This window comes from Oncorhynchus keta, chromosome 2, assembly GCF_023373465.1.
Source record: "Oncorhynchus keta strain PuntledgeMale-10-30-2019 chromosome 2, Oket_V2, whole genome shotgun sequence".
NCBI lineage: Eukaryota > Metazoa > Chordata > Actinopteri > Salmoniformes > Salmonidae > Oncorhynchus > Oncorhynchus keta.
Genome location: NC_068422.1, coordinates 74,241,224 through 74,260,975, shown reverse-complemented (window position 1 = coordinate 74,260,975; position 19,752 = coordinate 74,241,224). Strand labels below are relative to the sequence as shown.

At 42.8% G+C, this 19,752-nt stretch overlaps 1 protein-coding gene across 2 annotated transcripts in view; it reads left to right on the top strand.

Annotated features, from left to right (window-relative positions):
• The first annotated feature begins 3,589 nt into the window (after positions 1–3,589).
• Positions 3,590–19,752, top strand: part of LOC118362543 (spondin-1-like) — a 140,494-nt gene continuing 124,331 nt past the window's right edge. Inside the window, exons 1-3 of one of the 2 annotated variants that reach the window (XM_052482825.1) lie at positions 3,590–4,258; positions 4,907–5,013; positions 16,916–17,049. In XM_052482825.1, the coding sequence (XP_052338785.1) occupies positions 4,024–4,258; positions 4,907–5,013; positions 16,916–17,049 (476 nt within the window). In that variant the 5' untranslated portion in view covers positions 3,590–4,023. The remainder of the gene's footprint in view (positions 4,259–4,906; positions 5,014–16,915; positions 17,050–19,752) is intronic. The other variant, XM_052482830.1, reaches the window with a different exon arrangement.

The following is a 19,752-nucleotide window of genomic DNA, read 5'->3' as shown; positions in this document are numbered from 1 at the left end:
CCCCTTCCACTCTTAGAGGAAAAAGGCCATCAAACTGTGTGCCATCAGACATTATGTGTCTCCATCCATATCACTGAGTGGAGTCATTCCTAGTAAACAGAAGAAACAGACTTTAAGCAAAAAGTAAAAATAAATCATGACTGAATTATGAAATTGAACCATTTTTTTACTGCCCTTGCAACAGTCCCCTGGCTCCTAAAAATAAGCACAGGCTTTGCTGTAGGCTACCATTAACTAGAGACTAGAGGGAGGCTGAGGCAGGGTAAGGCAGTCTAACATATGTGTGGTTGCACTCCCCTGTGTAAAAGCCTATACATGATAATTACAAACACAAACCCGTTGGATCGTAAATAATTTTATTACGCAAGTCTGTTGAGTCACTGCTGTGAGCTGGCGGGGAATGAGTCAATTTGCTTCTCTGAAAAATAATAGATGTGATTGTGTTTGTTCGCTTTCATATGCAAACATCAGTAGGCCTACACGTCAGGAAATGCTATGAGGAACACGTTCAGTGTGTTGTCTTTTCTATATGCAAAATGTATGTGTTGTAGTTCTATGCTTTGGACAGGAAAAGTTAGACCTAGACCTACAGTCAGGTCCATAATTATTGGCACCGTTGACAAAGATTGTATGAAATAAATTATACAAATACTGAGCTATATTGCATGCAATTATGTATTGTTTTATACTACAAGAACTGCTCAGAGAAATATATTTAGTTTAATAAGTCATATTAAACAAAAACGGGTCAATTATTGGCACCCCTGTTTTCAGTACTCTGCATCCTACCTTTGTGAGGATAACGCCACTGAGCCTTTTTCAAAAATGTTTTCTGAAATTGGAGAACACATTGGGAGGGATCTTCGACCCTTCCCTCATTCAGAATCTTTCCAGATCTTTGGATCTTTTGAAACCATAGGTTTTCAATGGGGTTTAAGTCCGGAGACTGAGATGGCCATTACAAAATGTGGATTTTGCGGTCAATTAATACTTTATTTGTGGATTTTGATGTGTGCTGATGTGCGTGGCCAAAGAGGTCTACTTTCATGTCATCTGACCAGTGCTATGGTTTGTCATTGGAAAAACAGAAGCATATGCAGAACAGTACCTCATACCTACGGTAAAATATGGTGGTGGATCTTTGATGTTATGGGGCTATTTTGCTTCCACTGGTCCTGGGGTACTTGTTAAGGTCAACAGAAGCAATATCTTTACCAAGTACCAGGACATTTTAGCCAAAATCCTGGTTGCCTCTGCTAGGAGGCTGACACTTGGCCGGAATTGAATCTTCCAGCAAGACAATAACCCCAAGCACACTTTAAAATCCACAAATAAATGGTTAATTTTCTACAAAATCAACATTTTGCAATGGCCATTGCAGTCTCCAGACTTTAACCGAACTGAAAACCTGTGGTTTGAATTGAAGAGGGAAGTCCATAAGTGCATACGAAGGATATCAAGGTTCTGGAAAGATTCTATATGGAGTAATGGTGGTCTAAGATCCTTCCCAAAGTGTTCTCCAATCTTTTTACATTTTTAATACTAAATGTCATTATCCTTGCAAAAGGGGAGGGTGCTGTAGTATTGAATACTGGGGTGCAAATAAATTTGACCCGTTTACCTCTTTCTCTAAGCAACCGTATTAGTATAAAATAATATAATTTCCCAATTTTAGCATATTATATAGCTCAGCATGTTTATCATTTATGTGATAGTCTTCTTTGCTCATCTTTATGATCTTTATCAAGGGTGCCAATAATTATGGACCTGCCTGTAGGCTACATATAGGATCAAAGGCGAGATAAATAATTGTATGTATTGCTTTGAAGTGCCTTCTTCAAATATCTCTGAACACAGCACTTTTAGTTGAGGAAAATGTGCATGATATGACCACAGCCTATGTACAAACTATAGGCTGAATCATTATTAGTTTCCTTGTTGAGATAAATGAAGGCATTTTCCCAGTCAGTGTCAAACCTTTCCATCCCAAACAAGAAGGAACAGGAGCAGAGACAAGCATGCTGATAAAAAAATGAGATGTCATTTTCAGCACAGTAAATGCCTGACTGCTATGCTTATCCCCTCGATGCTGCCTTTTATCTGCAGTTGTATATAGTCTACTCTGTGGTTGTGTTGTAGGAGGACGAGCTGTGACCGCAGTGGAGCCTTTCATGACACCTGCTGGTGTTTTGCCCAGCTATCCCTGGCCTTCCCCGCTCCACTTGCATCTTCTCCGCGTAGAGCACCGCGTCTGACCGCATCCATTGGACGGATCGGCAGGCTTCTATATATTCACATCTTACTCCTACGTATTCCTTTGAAGACTGAAATAAACTGCGGGAGATCTTTGAAACAATGTTGCAGAAGATGAAGTAGAATATGTCTCACAGGTTAGATAAAGTTTCAATGAAAACGTGTGATTGCTCCAACACTTCCCGTTTATCGATTTGTAGCGTACTTGTTTCTTGTTACACATCTGAGAAAACAACTTCCACACCTGTTTCAAAAGGCTAATCGAAAATACGCAATTCTTTGACTTTTTTTGTAAACCTCATTAAGATGTATTTAATTCAATCAATGATGTAATCAAATCATGATAGATAATAAAGTGCTGAGATAAAGTATAGGTCTACAGCATCATTAGCACACCATGTCCCATGTCCAAGCAAGGCTATTTTTCTCATATTTCCAATGGCTCTGAAGCAAGGGAACTAGAGAGGAAAAGGCAGAGGTACAATGAAATGGGGAAACAAGAGACTATACAGTGTGTGTGTGTGTGGAGGAGGCTGAGGGGGTGAGTGAGATCATTTTAATTTCAAAGAAAATCATTTAAAAGCTGGATTACTGTATGCCTACCATAGGAACTATTGACCTATATGGAAGATGAAAGTTCACTGAGGCCCCAAGGCTATTGTGGGTGATACTGAGTAGAACGCATGACAGGGCATCATTACTCATATTGTTGCTATAACAAAGACAGTCCACATATATGACTTCTGGTGTTGTTTTCATTATTGTTTTTCAGGGTCTGTTGTGTTCAGTTATACAGTTGAAGTCGGAAGTTTACATACACCTTAGCCAAATACATTTGAACTCAGTTTTTCACAATTCCTGAAATGTAAACAAAAAAACAACTGTAACATAGACTGCCCCCAACTTGTGAGCATCGTTGATTCATCATTCAAGACAGATTAAAACAATAGTTTATTGATTATTGTGACCATTCTCCTTCTCTGTCAGTGACCATTCTCTGTCAGTGGCAACAGCTGGACAGTGGCTGAAAGAAGCCAATATGAGGTTAAGAATGAAGTCCCTGGAAGCTCGGTCCACATTCCATATTTCTTTAACTTCATTCCCTCTAAATGAAGGGTTTATCGGCCCTGTCTCTCTCTTTCAAACACAGACACACACACAATAGACTGTGCAGAAGGGGGGGGGGGCATAAAGGAAACCGTTTAGCATACATTATTAATTACTATTTGAGAAACTGTCTGTGTCTGTGCGGTCAGCTTTGGGGGCGGGGGGATCCGCGGCTGAGCAAACACACAGGCAGGTTCCAGCTAGAGCGTCAAACGCGTCCCTCCTTCACTGCAGCCATTGGTAGAAATGTCTGTTTCCAGTCTGTTGGCTTGGGTCGTTGGGCTCATAGCCTGCGTCAATGCCCTGGAGACAGCAGCGCTACACTGCTCCACTATTTCCCCTGACCCTGAGTGGGCTCTCACGCTCAGTTAAGCAAACACTAGACCCTCTGATCATCAGACGCTCTTCAACAAATCAGTGTGCGATTCTGCGAGAGCGAGTCCACATCGTAAACTATTCTTTCTCTACACTCTATATTTCTCCATTATGGATTTACCTTTAGCGGTGACAGCTACTTCGTACCCCGAGTGAGGGGAGTCTTATCAATTGCCAAGTTTCGTCAATTCCTGGAGTTTTGAGTGGGGAAGAAAGCGTTTTTTCCTCTCTTTATCCTCACTCGTATTTCACCACCGCATCAGCTGGAGCGACAGCTGCCGCTTCACGATGGCAGGAGCGGGAATATTTCTGTGCATTCTTCTATTACAGTTTTTTATCTCCACTGCGCTGTGCAACGCCGGATTCATCTTCACGGAGGAGCCCTCGGAGAGAGCTGGGAAGTCAGACGGGTATTGTGGTCGGATATTACGGGCCCAGGGCACTCGGAATGAAGGCTACAACGAGTTTCGGCTCCGAGTCGAGGGGGACCCAGAAAATTATCAGCCTGGGAGCACTTACAGAGGTACTGTATTCCGTCCTATTGCGCGCACATTGTCTGACACCCAATAGGGTATTTTTTGCCTTTACACTATTTCTCTTTTGTGTTCAACTCATGTGAAGATGCAGTGTTGTGGTCATTTATAAGGAAGTAATATAAGTCTAGAAGTCAGAGATGTGTTATGACAAGTCAAACTCTCTTGTGGAAAGAGGAGTTGGGCACAGACCAGAATGCCCTCATACTGTAACATCATAGGCGTCTGTTTATCGCTGAAATATTTGGAACTTGTAATGCTCTAACTTAATTTTTGGTGACTCCACCTGCAAACTCATTGGTCATTATAGTTAACATTTTGATTCATTAGTCTAACAAAAGTCCCATTTTGGCTCAATAAGTCATCACATCACAGTTTTATTCGAACACATTGTTTCAGGGCAGCTAGTGTATATCAATACAGTAATGATAATGACACGAGTAATGGCAGCAATTGCCAGTTGTTTCAGCAAGTGAAGAGCTAATTTCCCTTCTGATTGATATAGCATATAAAGATCTCATTCCTATGAGGTACGAATCCAGAAGGGTTAGTACTTTAGGATTTTGCAAACCTTTATTAAACCTATCAATCTGTTCCCCATTTGTTTTCTTCACTGACTGTGTGTTTGTGATCCCCAGTGACTCTGTATGCATCCAGTCCCGCTTACTTCAGAGGTTTCACCCTCATCGCTCTGAGGGAGGGCAGGGAAGGAGACAAAGAAGAGGACTATGCTGGCAATTTCCAGGTAAGACAACAATTCAACTTGTCATTGAAATTATACAAAATGAAAATGTAGATATTACAACATGCATATTTTTTTTAAATTGTAAATGACCTTCAGTTATTCAGGTGAAAGTAATGTTATTTCAAGATGCAGTCAGTCATCAGAAGCTAGCAGATTCATTACTTAATGTACCAACAACAGCTGCAAATTCCAATAAAACTACATCATGTTTTGAAGTTCACCTTCCTCGCTTTGTCTATCATGAATCTAGCAAATAAGTTTTGTAGGTCAGATTGCAGTATTTATTTGATTTCATAGCACAAACGTTTGTTAGAACATTTCTTATACATGCTTTAGCCAGGTATAGAGCAGGCCTGCCCAGGCAAGTGCAGGCGGTTGCCTAGTAAGATGTGTCTCAGAGGGAGACAACGTCTTTACAGTGCGGCAAATACCCTTGATTTGTGAATCTGTTCGGCCTGAACAGCTAGCCAACAGCTAAAATGTCTTTGAAAAATAAGATTTCAGCTCATAGAGAGAAGTTTATACTAAATAACTATATTAACTACATTATGGCGTTCACTAATCATAAACTATTTACAAATAATATAAATATGGGTACATTTGTGGACATAATTCCTACTTACTCAACCTTTAGCTTGTTATGCCTGAGATCCTGTTACCGGGAGCAATATAACAACAACCAGTGATAGTACAGGGCGCCATATTCAATTGAACAGAAATCTCATAATTAAAATTCCTCAAACATACATGTATTTTATATCATTTTCAAGGTTGTCTTGTTGTTAATCCCACCACAGTGTCCGATTTCAAATAGGATTAGGAAAAGCACCACAAATGATTATGTTAGCTCACCAACAACTCACTAAAATACACAGCCAATTTTACCAGCCAAAGAGAGAGAGAGAAAGAGAAAAAGCACATATAGAGATAAAATGAATCACTAACCTTTGATAATCTTCCTCAGATGACACTCATAGGACTTCATGTTACACAATACATCCATGTTTTGTTTGATATTTATATCAGAAAATCTGAGTTTACATTGGAGCATTACATTCACTAGTTCCAAAAACATCCAGTGATTTTGCATAGCCACATCATTCAACAGAAATACTCATCATAAATGTAGATGATAATACAAGATATACACATGGAATTATAGATATACCTCTCCTTAATGCAACCGCTGTGTCAGATTTCAAAACAACTTTACGGAAAAAGAAACCCATGCAATAATCTGAGACGGCGCTCAGAACAAAAGTGAAATTAGCCGCCATGTTGGAGTCAACAGAAACCAGAAAATACATGATAAATGTTTCCTTACCTTTGATGAACTTCATAAGAATGCAGTCCTAGGAATCCCAGGTCCACAATAAATGTTTGATTTGTTCAATAATGTCCGTTATTTATGTCCAATTAGCTACTTTGGTTAGCGCATTTGGTAAACAATTCCACAGTCACAAAGCGTGTCCACGATAACGTGACAATGTCCAAAAGTTCCGTAACAGTCAGTAGAAACATATCAAACGATGTATTGAATCAATCTTAAGAATGTAGTCAACGTACATCTTGAATAACGTTCCAACCGGAGAATTACATTGACTTCAAATGAGCGATGGAACTATGCTGCCTCTCACGTGAACGCGCGTGGTCACCTCATGGCAGTGGTTACTCATTCCTGTCTCCTTCGGCCCCCCTTCACATTATTCATCAGACAAAGTTCTATTGACTGTTGACATCTAGTGGAAGCCGTAGGAAGTGAAAACTCATCCATATCTCGCTGTAATTTCAATGGGAGCTTGTTTGAAAATCTACCAGCCTCAGACAAAATCCAAACAGGAAGTGGAACTTCTCAGGTTTTTGCCTGCCATATGAGTTCTGTTATACTCAAATACATAATTCAAATAGTTTTAGACACTTCAGAGTGTTCTCTATCCAATACTAATAATAATATGCATATATTAGCAACTATGACTGAAGAGCAGGCAGTTTACTCTGGGCACCTCTTCATCCAAGCTACTCAATACTGCCCCTGCAGCCATAAAAAGTTAATACATTTATCCACAGTGTAAGTCAAAGACATTTTGATTATACTGTATTTCAAGTATGCATGATACAGGAACAAAAGAAGTCTGCACTCAAAGTTTACAAAAGTAGTGTAGGTTTTTATACCCTATTCATATTATGGAGTCAGTCAGTCAGCAAGTCAGTCGCTAGGGGCACAGCAGTCCCAGCGAATAGGGAGTGTATTGATGCAGTCATGCGATATACAGGTGCAAGGATATCCTCTCTCCCAGAGCAGAGCAGAGCCAACACACTTAACCACACCTGGCAGAACACTTACATCAACACCATATGCTGCCTGTGCTGGCACTCACCCTCTCCGCTCTGTGTGAGAGAGAACTCCCAACATAATCTGTCCCCTCTCAGACCAGAGTCGTTCTGTTTCACGCATCATCTTGGAGGAAGCGCAATTACTTTCACCTCGTTTCCTCTAATACCTCTATTTATGGCCCCCTCTGTATTCCTTGTGTGTGTGTGTGTGTGTGTGTGTGTGTGTGTGTGTGTGTGTGTGTGTGTGTGTGTGTGTGTGTGTGTGTGTGTGTGTGTGTGTGTGTGTGTGTGTGCGTGCGTGTGTGAAAATGGGAAAAGGAGCCTTGTGCCAGTCAAGGAGAGCCGAGGTGTGTGAAATTGGCAATGCATGCATGTACGGTGCGGTGCGCACACACAAATCTAGCCAGGTTTAGAGCAAAGATCGTTCCCAGCCTACACAGACAGCTCCAACTGGACTGGAAAAGGGAGGGAGCGAGAGAGGGGGAAGGAGGGATGGGGGAAGTGTTTTCACACTTAGATGTCAGGGGATATTGTAGGACATGTCCCCAGCTCTGATGAGGCCCTCCGTGTTCTAGTGTGGTGAGACATGGGCTGGGGGAGACAGGTTTCAGGCCATATACACACAGCAGGTGAATTGGCCAATAATATGTTGTGTATAGGTTTTATAACCAGATTGCTGGGCCAGAGGACTGATACTCCTCCCTTACAAACACTATTTTAAACAAACAATGTTATGAAGCCATTTGTTAAACTAGTCACGCACAATCTGACTGAAATCTTTGAGTGATATGAATAAATCAATAAAAACTGAGCTCCTATATGCTTCGGGAAAGAAAATCTTCTAACAAGGTGGAACTTCCACAATATATATTATATTTATGACCTTATTATAAATCATTTTCGCACCTTGTAACAACGATAAATGTAATAACACTTGTAAGTGTAACTCTCCTTTCAGACTCTCCAATCCAAAATTAAACCTAGAATCGGCTTCCTATTTTGCAACAAAGCCTCCTTCACTCATGCTGCCTAACATACCCTCGTAAAACAGACTATCCTACCGATCCTTGACTTCAGCGATGTCATTTACAAAATAGCCAACACTCTACTCAGCAAATTGGATGCAGTATATCACAGTGCCATCCGTTTTGTCACCAAAGCCCCATATACTACCCACCACTGCGACCTGTACGCTCTCGTTGGCTGGTCCTCGCTACATATTCGTCGCCAAACCCACTGGCTCCAGGTCATCTATAAGTCTTTGCTAGGTAAAGCTCTGCCTTATCTCAGCTCACTGGTCACCATAGCAACACCCACCCTTAGCACGCGCTCCAGCAGGTATATTTCACTGGTCACCCCCAAAGCCAAATCTCCTTTGGCTGACCTTTCCTTCCAGTTCTCTGCTGCCAATGACTGGAACGAACTGCATAAATCACTGAACTTGGAGACTTATATCTCCCTCACTAACTTTAAGCATCAGCTGTCAGAGCAGCTTACCGATCGCTGCAACTGTACACACCATCTGTAAATAGCCCATCCAATCAGCTACCTCATCCCATATTTGTTTCTGTCTTTCTGCTCTATTGCACACCAGTATTTCTACTTGCACATCCTCATCTGCACATCTATCACTCCAGTGTTAATTGCTAAATTGTAATTACTTTGCCACTATGGCTTATTTATTGCCTTACCTCCTTACTTAATTTGCTGACACTGTATACAGATTTGTCTGTTGTGTTATTGACTGTATGCTTGTTTATTCCATGTGTAACTCTGTGTTGTTGTTTTTGTCACACTGCTTTGCTTTATCTTGGCCAGGTCACAGTTGTAAATGAGAACTTGTTTTCAACTGGCCTACCTGGTTAAATAAAAGCAAAACATTTTTTTTTAAATGAACGTTCTATTTGAATAACTTTTCTAAAATTTGATAATACCCCCGGTACAGTTTATAACTTGCCGATAAACATAATTTTCCTGCTAAATGGAGTAAGTTATTACATTAACCGGTGGTTATTACGTTAACTGGTGGTTTCATGAATAATGTAATAACTTCATCCAATCATGTAATAACATACCAAAAAATATATATTTTTGATGTAATACTTCAGTAAATGTGATGGACATACAGTACCACCACCCACTGCCAATTACAACACTAACAAACTCTTGCACATCATACATGAATAGTCATACATAGACACCCACAAGCACACATTGAAATGTACACACACACACACACACACACACACACACACACACACACACACACACACACACACACACACACACACACACACACACACACACACACACACACACACACACACACACACACACACACACACAGAGAGAGAGATACAAAATACCTGAATGAATCTGTAGGCCCTGGTATTAAACATGTCATCTGCAATATTTCCCCGCAAACAATGAATCATTAGGAGGTCACAAAAGTCACCTAAAGTCGCCAGGATGTTGTGTCATGGTCCCTGGAGTTTTTTTTTCTAGATTCCAGTTGGTCCTGGGGATGTTCTTGGAACATTGTGTCATGGTGCCCTCAATATTTTTTTCTAGTTCACAATTTGACCCGGAGACGTCCCAAAGGACGTTGTGTGTTCCCTGGAGGTTTTGTCAAGTTCCCAGTTTGTCCCAAGGATGATTTTATTTTGGGACATTGTGTCATAGTCTCCTGGAGGTTTTGTCAAGTTCCCAGTTTGTCCCGAGGACGATTTTATTTTGGGACATTGTGTCATAGTCTCCTGGAGGTTTTGTTTAGTTTCCGGGTTTGTCTCGAAGACGATTTTAGGGACGTTGTGTCATGGTCTCCTGCAGGTTTTGTCTACTTCCCAGTTTGTTCCGAGGACAATTAATGTAATAACCAAGGATTAATGTAATAACTTTTTGCATTTAGCGTAAAAAGTTATTACATTTACCATGTTTCTTAAATAAAAAATAAAAAACGTATTACATTTAGAAAAGTGATAACATTTACTGGTGTTATTACATTTACAGTTGTTACACACCTCTCCACCTTACTCTGCTTCACTACACTCCCCTTTGGCATCACATGTTCTTTCACATCACTCTTTTGTTTTTAGACCTTTGAAAAGAAGAGTGCAGTTAGTGCAACACATCTCCATTCACTGGTTAAGTGATAAAGGATTAGTGGATGAAGGGCGAAATCTAACTTCATCAATGTAAAGGAAACAGGAGGGTGAGGGAATGCCTCTGTCCCTGATCCATCCCATCCAACTACTGCCAACCAACCTCACTGTGAGACTCTCAGCAGTCAAGTCAATCGCCCCCTGCGCCTTTTGCTTCCCGACTTATCTCCCCTTTTCACCTCCCAAACTTGCTTCTCTGTTTGCACACCAGTCTTGTCTCGCTGTATTTTCACACCTTACGTCTCTCACCATCCTCCTTTAGGGGAATATTATTCACTCTTCCACTCAACCTCACTCCTTACCACCTGCCAGAGGTAGTATACAGTGATCCAATCAGCAAGGGCTGAATGTATGTCTACAAGCCAGACCTCATCAATTAGAGCCTGTTACATTGGTTTTAAGAACAACCATAACTGTAGCAGAACTATCACTCTTGTGAACCTTTTGGTTTCATTCCCTTTCCACATAAAGCTGTAGTGGCCACAGCACGGCGTGACAGAGCATCGTAAATGTCACAGGGTGAAACAGGGAAAATGTATCATCCAGTCAGTTCCAATCACTCAGCTCTACACACACTGACAATGCTGCTGTATCTTCTGTGCGATACAAAGGGTAAACTGAAATATCTGCTGTGGGATACGAGGGGTAAACTGAAATATCTGCTGTGGGATACGAGGGGTAAACTGAAATATCTGCTGTGGGATACGAGGGGTAAACTGAAATATCTGCTGTGGGATACGAGGGGTAAACTGAAATATCTGCTGTGGGATACGAGGGGTAAACTGAAATATCTGCTGTGGGATACGAGGGGTAAACTGAAATATCTGCTGTGGGATACGAGGGGTAAACTGAAATATCTGCTGTGGGATACGAGGGGTAAACTGAAATATCTGCTGTGGGATACGAGGGGTAAACTGAAATATCTGCTGTGGTGATACGAGGGGTAAACTGAAATATCTGCTGTGGTGATACGAGGGGTAAACTGAAATATCTGCTTTGGTGATATGAGGGGTAAACTGAAATATCTGCTGTGGGATACGAGGGGTAAACTGAAATATCTGCTTTTGGAATATGAGGGGGAATTTGATTGTTAGTGCTCTTGTAGAGGTCTTGACAAGAACAAGTGCTAAGGCATAATTGTAATGACTGTGTTGTGTTTATGTTGATACTAACGTATTTAACAATTTAAATGGGTGTTTATTGTTGTATTTATAGGTACACAGAATGTAATTATGTAAAACACGCAAACACACTAATACAGTACCAATACCCACTACTATGTGTGGTACGGCACACAGTACACACAGAGTACAATATTGCTCCTCCCCTTTCTTCTTCCCGTCCTCTCTTCCTCCCCCCCATTCCTCTGCTGCTCTAGAAGTGTTCCTTTCACTGTCAACCTCAACTACATGCAAACAATCCATATACACACTCACACACACACACCAACATGCATGTACACACACACACACACACACACACACACACACACACACACACACACACACACACACACACACACACACACACAGTTCTAATATGTTAGAGCGCCCCTCATCAACAAAATCCCATTTCTATGTCTTTCTCTGTAGTGTCTTCCCATCATCAGCTAGTCATATTGGAGATTTGACGCACAGCCTCTTTCAAACACAACTATCTGGTCCTGCCTGGTAGGACAGAAACTGTAATGTGTAACAACACCTGCACAGGATCGGTACATCCGAACATCACACCTGCGGGACAGGTATAGGATGGCAACAACAACTGCCGAGTTAAACCAGGAACACACAATCCTTTTATCAGTGCCCAGACTGTCCGCAATAGGCTGAGAGAGGCTGGACTGGGGGCTTGTAGGCCTGTTGTAAGGCAGGTCCTCACCAGACATCACCGGCAACAACTTCGCCTATGGGCACAAACCCACCGTCACTGGACCAGATAGGACTGGCAAAAAGTGCTCTTCACTGACGAGTTGTGGTTTTGTCTCACCAGGGGTGATGTTCGGATTCGCGATTATCGGCGAAGGAATGAGCATTATACCGAGACCTGTACTCAGGAGCGGGATCGATTTGAAGGTGGAGGGTCCATCATGGTCTGGGGCGGTGTGTCACAGCATCATCGGACTGAGCTTGTTGTCATTGCAGGCAATCTCAATGCTGTGATTTACAGGGAAGACAACTTCCTCCCTCATGTTGTACCCTTCCTGCAGGCTGATCCTGACATGACCCTCCAGCATGATAATGCCACCAGCCATACTGCTAGTTTTGTGCGTGATTTCCTGCAAGACAGGAATGTCAGTATTCTGCCATGGCCAGCGAAGTGCCTTGATCTCAATCCCATTGAGCACATCTGGGACCTGTTGGATCAGAGGGTGAAGGCTAGGGCCGTCCCCCCTAGAAATGTCTGGGAACTTGCAGGTGCCTTGGTGGAAGAGTGGGGTAACATCTCACGGCAAGAACTGGCAAATCTGGTGCAGTCTGAGGAGGAGATGCACTGCAGTACTTAATGCAGCTGGTGGCCACACCAAATACTGACTTACTTTTTTTTGACTCCCCTTTGTTCGTGGACACATTATTTCATTTCTGTTAGTCACATCTCTGTGGAACTAGTTTGGGCAGAATGTTGTTAAATGTTATTGTTAAAGTCTGACCAGCTGTTGCAAGCAAAGAGACTACCTAAAACAGTCTTCCCCTTTCTCTGTTTCTCACATTTATTCTCTCATGCACGGTCTCAGTCTCCGTCACTCGCTCTCTCAAATGCTCACACACACACACACACACACACACACACACACACACACACACACACACACACACACACACACACACACACACACACACACACACACACACACACACACACACACATGCAGTCAGAGCCATAGGTCAGTTGAATGGCTGCTGCTTTTCACAGATGGTGTTTAATGCTTTCAATCAGTCAATTAAATGTATTTCTAAAGCCCTTCTTAAATCAGCTGATGTCACAAAGTGCTGTACAGAAACCCAGTCTAACACCCCAAATAGCAAGCAATTCAGGTGTTGAAGCATGGTGGCTAGGAAAAACACCCTAGAATGGCCGGAACCTAGGAAGAAACCAAGAGAGGAACCAGGCTATGAGGGGTGGCCAGTCCTCTTCTGGCTGTGATTATAACAGAACATGGCCAAGATGTTCAAATGTTCATAGATGACCAGCAGGGTCAGATAATAATAATCACAGTGGTTGTAGAGGGTGCAACAGGTCAGGACCTCAGGAGTAAATGTCAGTTGGCTTTTCATAGCCGATCATTCAGAGTATCTCTACTGTTCTTGCTGTCTCTAGAGAGTTAAAAAGAGCAACGTCCGCTGAACAGGTCAGGGTTCCACAGCCGCAGGCAGAACAGTTGAAACTGGAGCAGCAGCACGGCCAGTTGGACTGAGGACAGCAAGGAGTCATCAGGTCAGGTAGTCCTGGGGCATGGTCCTAGGGCTCAGGTCCTCTGAAAGAGAGAGAGAAAAAGAGAGAGAATTAAAGAGTGAATACTTAAATTCACACAGGACACTGGATAAGACAGGAGATATAACAGACTGATCCTAACCCCCCGACACAAACTATTGCAGCATAAATACTGGAGGCTAAGACAGGAGGGGTTGGAAAACACTGGGTTATCACAGACTCCAGTCAGCTCAGTCAGCCCCCACCCCAGGGATGCCTGTCAGAAACCATGGGAACCCAGCAAGGGTTTTATGACCTCTGGGTGTGATTCAGAGGGCTGGATACAGACGCAGCCAGGCCAGTCAATCCCAGAGCTCGCTCTCACACACCCATACACGCATACACACAGTCCAGTCCAAAGTAACCTGATTCATAACATGGCGTGACAGAGGGAATTCTCCGCTGACAGCTTTAATGAGTGAGAGAGTTCCGAGTATTTATTGCCCTGATGTCACTTCCGGTCAAATAGAACTGTGGAGAATGTTGTCACAAACATGCACAAACACGCACACACACGCACGCACCCACATGCACACAAACGCACAGGCACGCACCCACACACATGCAAACACACGCGCACACACACACCAAAAGCAATTGGAGTTGATAATGCGCACACACACTGAAAATGACCCTTCAAGGACGGCACTTAAGCCCTTCATTAATTTGCCAAGAATTGTTGCTGGTCACATACAGTATGTCTGTGAAATGCGCTATCGATCCTACAGTATAACTGTGTGTGTGTGTGTGTGTGTGTGTGTGTGTGTGTGTGTGTGTGTGTGTGTGTGTGTGTGTGTGTGTGTGTGTGTGTGTAAAACTATTATATTTGCTGTACATCTGTCAATTAGCCACTATAGGATAGACTTATGTATATATTCAAACACAATATATTACATTGCACACCAGCCAGACATACAGTGCCTTGCAAAAGTATTCATCCCCCTTGGCGTTTTCCTAGTTTGTTGCATTACAACCTGTAATTTAAATAGATTTGTATTTGGATGTCATGTAATGGACATACACAAAATAGTCCAAATTGGTGAAATGGAAAAAAAATATTGTTTCCAAAAGTGGTGTGTGCATATGTATTCACACAATTAGTTAAATAAGGTCCACCTGTGTGCAATGTAAGTGTCACGGCATGTAGTCTAGTGGTTAGAGTGTTGGACTAGTAACTGAAAGGTTGCAAGATTGAATCTCCGAGCTGACAAGGTAAAAATCTGTTGCCCCTGTACAAGGAAGTTAACCATCACTGTTAAGTTCCTTGGCCATCATTGTAAATAAGAATTTGTTCTTAACTTACTTACCGAGATAAAACATGATCTCAGTATAAAGGTTCCAGAGTCTGCAACACCACTAAGCAAGAGGCACCACCAAGCAAGTGGCACCATGAAGACCAAGGAGTTCTCCAAGCAGGTCAGGGACAAAGTTGTGGAGAAGTACAGATCAGGGTTGGGTTATAAAAAAATAAAACTTTGAACCTCCAACGGAGCACCATTAAATCTGTTATAAAAAAGAAAGAAAGAATATGGCAACACAACAAACCTGCCAAGAGAGGGCCGACCACCAAAACTCACAGACCAGGCAAGGAGGGCATTAATAATCAGAGAGGCATCAAAGAGACCAAAGATATAACCCTGAAGGAGCTGCAAAGCTCCACAGCGGAGATTGGAGTATCTGTCCATAGGACCACTAAGCCATACACTCCACAGAGCTGGGCTTTACCGAAGAGTGGCCAGAAAAAAGCAATTGCTCAGAGATAAAATAAGCAAACATGTTTGGTGTTCGCTAAAAGGCATGTGGGAGACTCCCCAAACATATGGAAGAAGGTACTCTGGTCAGATGAGACTAAAAGTTATCTTTTTGGCCTTCAAGGAAAACACTGTCTGGCGCAAACCCAACACCTCTCATCACCCCAAGAACATCACCCACACAGGGAAGCTTGGTGGTGGCAGCATCATGCTGTGGGAATGTTTTTCATCGGCAGGGACTGGGAAACTGGTCAGAATTGAATAAATTATGAATGCAACTAAATATAGGAAAATTCTTCAGGAAAACCTGTTTCAGTCTTCCAGAGATTTGAGACTGGGACGGAGGTTCACCTTCCAGCAGGACAATGACCCTAAGCATACTGCTAAGGCAACACTCAAGTGGTTTAAGGGGAAACATTTAAATGTCTTGGAATGACCTAGTCAAATCCCAGACCTCAATTCAATTGAGAATCTGTGGTATGACTTAAATATTGCTATACACCAGCAGAACCCATCCAACTTGAAGCTGTAATTGCTGAAAAAGGTGGGTCTACAAAGTATTGAATTTGGGGGGTGAATAGTTATGCACGCTGAAGCTTTCTTTTTTTTCTTCTTGCTTGTTTCACAATAAAAAATATTTTGCATCTTCAAAGTGGTAGGCATGTTGTGTAAATCCAATGATACAACCTCTTTCCCCCATGAATCCATTTAAATTCCACGTTGTAAGGCAACAAAATAAGAAAAATGGCAGGGGGGGGGGGAATAGTTTCGCAAGCCACTGTATCCACTGAGTCATATTGTAGAACGACACAAGGAGCTTAAAATGGATCAAATTCATTTAATAAAAAATAATTTGTGAAATGCAAAATGTACTATTACTTTGCAATGAACAGATGCTGCTAATGAATTAGATAATGTCTAATTGAAGCGTTCTAATTAGGCCTGGTAATGGGAGCTAATGGCAGTTAAATGAAGTTGCACTTGAACTCACATTGAGAGAGGGAATCATAGTAATGAAATGTATGGTATAATACCGAGAGAACATGAGGTACAATGCAATTACTATTACATTATCTTTCCTCATTTGCTTGTCCTTATTTAAATCGAATCCGTGCTGTGTGTGTGTGTCGTCTGTGTGTCTGTCCGTCTGTCCATCTGTGTGTGTGTCTGTTTATATGTGTTATACAGATCATCGATGAAGAGGACACCCAGTTCATGATCAACTGTCCCTCGGCAGTGACAGAGAGCACCCCTCGGAGACGCACCAGGATCCATGTGTTCTGGACAGCACCCCCCAGCTCCTCTGGTTGTGTCACCCTCAAGTAGGTACATGTACTTGGGGCTCTCTGAAGAATCCTAAAGTAAGGATCTATATGGCTGTGTCCCCATTTTCCACCCCTCTCCCGAAGTGTGCACTTGTCCTGCATACTCCCCATTATGGATGCAACAACAGTGGAAACTCCAGCCAATGCTTACATCAATCCAATGTGCAAGTGCACACTTTGGGAGAAGTGTGGAGAATCGGGATGCAGCCAAATGTGATCACCACCCGTGGTACTGGAGAGCTACGGTGTTTAGAGGCTTTTATTCCAGACCAACAGTAATATTATCTGATTCAACGAATCAATGTTTTGATGGCTTGGTGATTAGTTCATCCAGGTGTGTTAGTGCTGGGCTGGAACAAGACATTCCCAACCTTTAGCTTGTGTATAGGACCAGAGTTGGTGACCATACTATGACACAAATCCAGTGTGTGGTTGATTGTATACTGTGAATAAGAGGCTGTATGTGGACCACTCAGGCATGTTTACATACAGTATCGTACTCACATGTGTCAACCAGTGTGTACCCAGTGGGGGGAGAAGAGAGAGAGGAACAGAAACATAGGGTGGTGCCCTACATGGCATGCTAATCTCTGCATTATTAAAGAGTTCAGTTGGCCTGTCACTTTCTCTCCTGCCCCGTTTAAATCTCTCACTGTGCCGTTGTTATGTGTGTAGGGGCGTAAAAAAAGGCTTGCATTTCTTATTAATGCACGTTATTATGTGCCTGTCAGAGTGAGTGATGAGATGTCCTTGCCTTCGTCTCTGTCTCTGAACTCCCCCTTTCTTTGGCTTTCTTCCTCCCTCTCTCTACTCTCACTCACTCTTCTCTCTCCTGTTGGTTTCTCTCTCTACTCTCACTCACTCTTCTCTCTCCTGTCAGTTTCTCTCTCTACTCTCACTCACTCTTCTCTCTCCTGACGGTTTCTCTCTCTCTCTACTCTCACTCACTCTTCTCTCTCCTGTCGGTTTCTCTCTCTACTACACTCATTCTTCTCTCTCCTGTCGGTTTCTCTCTCTACTCTCACTCACTCTTCTCTCTCCTGTCGGTTTCTCTCTCTACTACACTCACTCTTCTCTCTCCTGCCGGTTTCTCTCTCTACTCTCACTCACTTTTCTCTCTCCTGACGGTTTCTCTCTCTACTCTCACACACTCTTCTCTCTCCTGACGGTTTCTCTCTCTACTCTCACTCACTCTTCTCTCTCCTGTCGGTTTCTCTCTCTACTCTCACTCACTCTTCTCTCTCCTGACGGTTTCTCTCTCTACTACACACACTCTTCTCTCTCCTGTCGGTTTCTCTCTACTCTCACTCACTCTTCTCTCTCCTGTCGGTTTCTCTCTCTACTCTCACTCGCTCTCCTCTCTCCTGTCGGTTTCTCTCTACTCTCACTCGCTCTTCTCTCTCCTGTCGGTTTCTCTCTCTACTCTCACTCACTCTTCTCTCTCCTGTCGGTTTCTCTCTCTACTCTCACACACTCTTCTCTCTCCTGACGGTTTCTCTCTCTACTCTCACTCACTCTTCTCTCTCCTGACGGTTTCTCTCTCTACTACACACACTCTTCTCTCTCCTGTCGGTTTCTCTCTCTACTACACACACTCTTCTCTCTCCTGACGGTTTCTCTCTCTACTCTCACTCACTCTTCTCTCTCCTGTCGGTTTCTCTCTCTACTACACACACTCTTCTCTCTCCTGTCGGTTTCTCTTTCTACTACACACACTCTTCTCTCTCCTGTCGGTTTCTCTCTCTACTCTCACTCACTCTTCTCTCTCCTGTCGGTTTCTCTCTCTACTCTCACTCACTCTTCTCTCTCCTGTCGGTTTCTCTCTCTACTCTCACTCACTCTTCTCTCTCCTGTCGGTTTCTCTTGCTACTACACACCCTTTTCATTCCTTCCCCTCTCTCTCTCCTTTTCCGCGTCACTCTTTCTGCCTTTCTCAACCAGGGCGCAGTTCTGTTGTTCCCACAGCACACTAACCAGACAGGCAGGCATCTTCCCCTACTTTACCTCTCAGCTATCTTGTATCTATTGGGAGAAAGGAGGTGAGACAGAGAGTGGGGGACAGAGGTAGAGAAAGAGGTAGAGAGAACAGATGAATGGAAAGAGAGCGGCAGTATGTGAGATGAGGAGAGAGTGAGATATAGTCACTTGTGGAGGTTGGGGAGTGGGGATGTGATACTAAGGTACGTCCAGTAGGGAAGCTTGTTTTTCACTGTAGAGTGATGACACCAGGCGAGGACAGGTTCATAGTTGAGTGTTTTTGTGTTTTTTGGAAACTGAAAAGTTGAATTACTGGGTGATCACACTTATTAATGTTTTGTCAGTGAAGTGGGGCAGGTGTACCCCTAAACATCATACTGATTGATTATTATTGAGAAGCTGTTGTATATCTCTAGCTAGATAGAGCCCAAGCAGCAACAGCCTCTTTCCTCTCGCTTCCTAAACAAATGCAAACACATATTGGTCATCTACACACAACATACACATTCCTGCACACACACACACTCACAAAAAAAATATGGTTAATGCCAACAGGCGTTTTTATGTTACACCGCACGGGGTAATGGGGAGCTGCACAAAACAACCAACCTAGCCTGAACTAGCTGGCCATAAATCACAGTACAGCAGGAGGTATCTCCCCAGAGATATAATCACCAGAGAAAGAAAATGGGTCTCTCCCCATTCGATATATCCCCACAAACC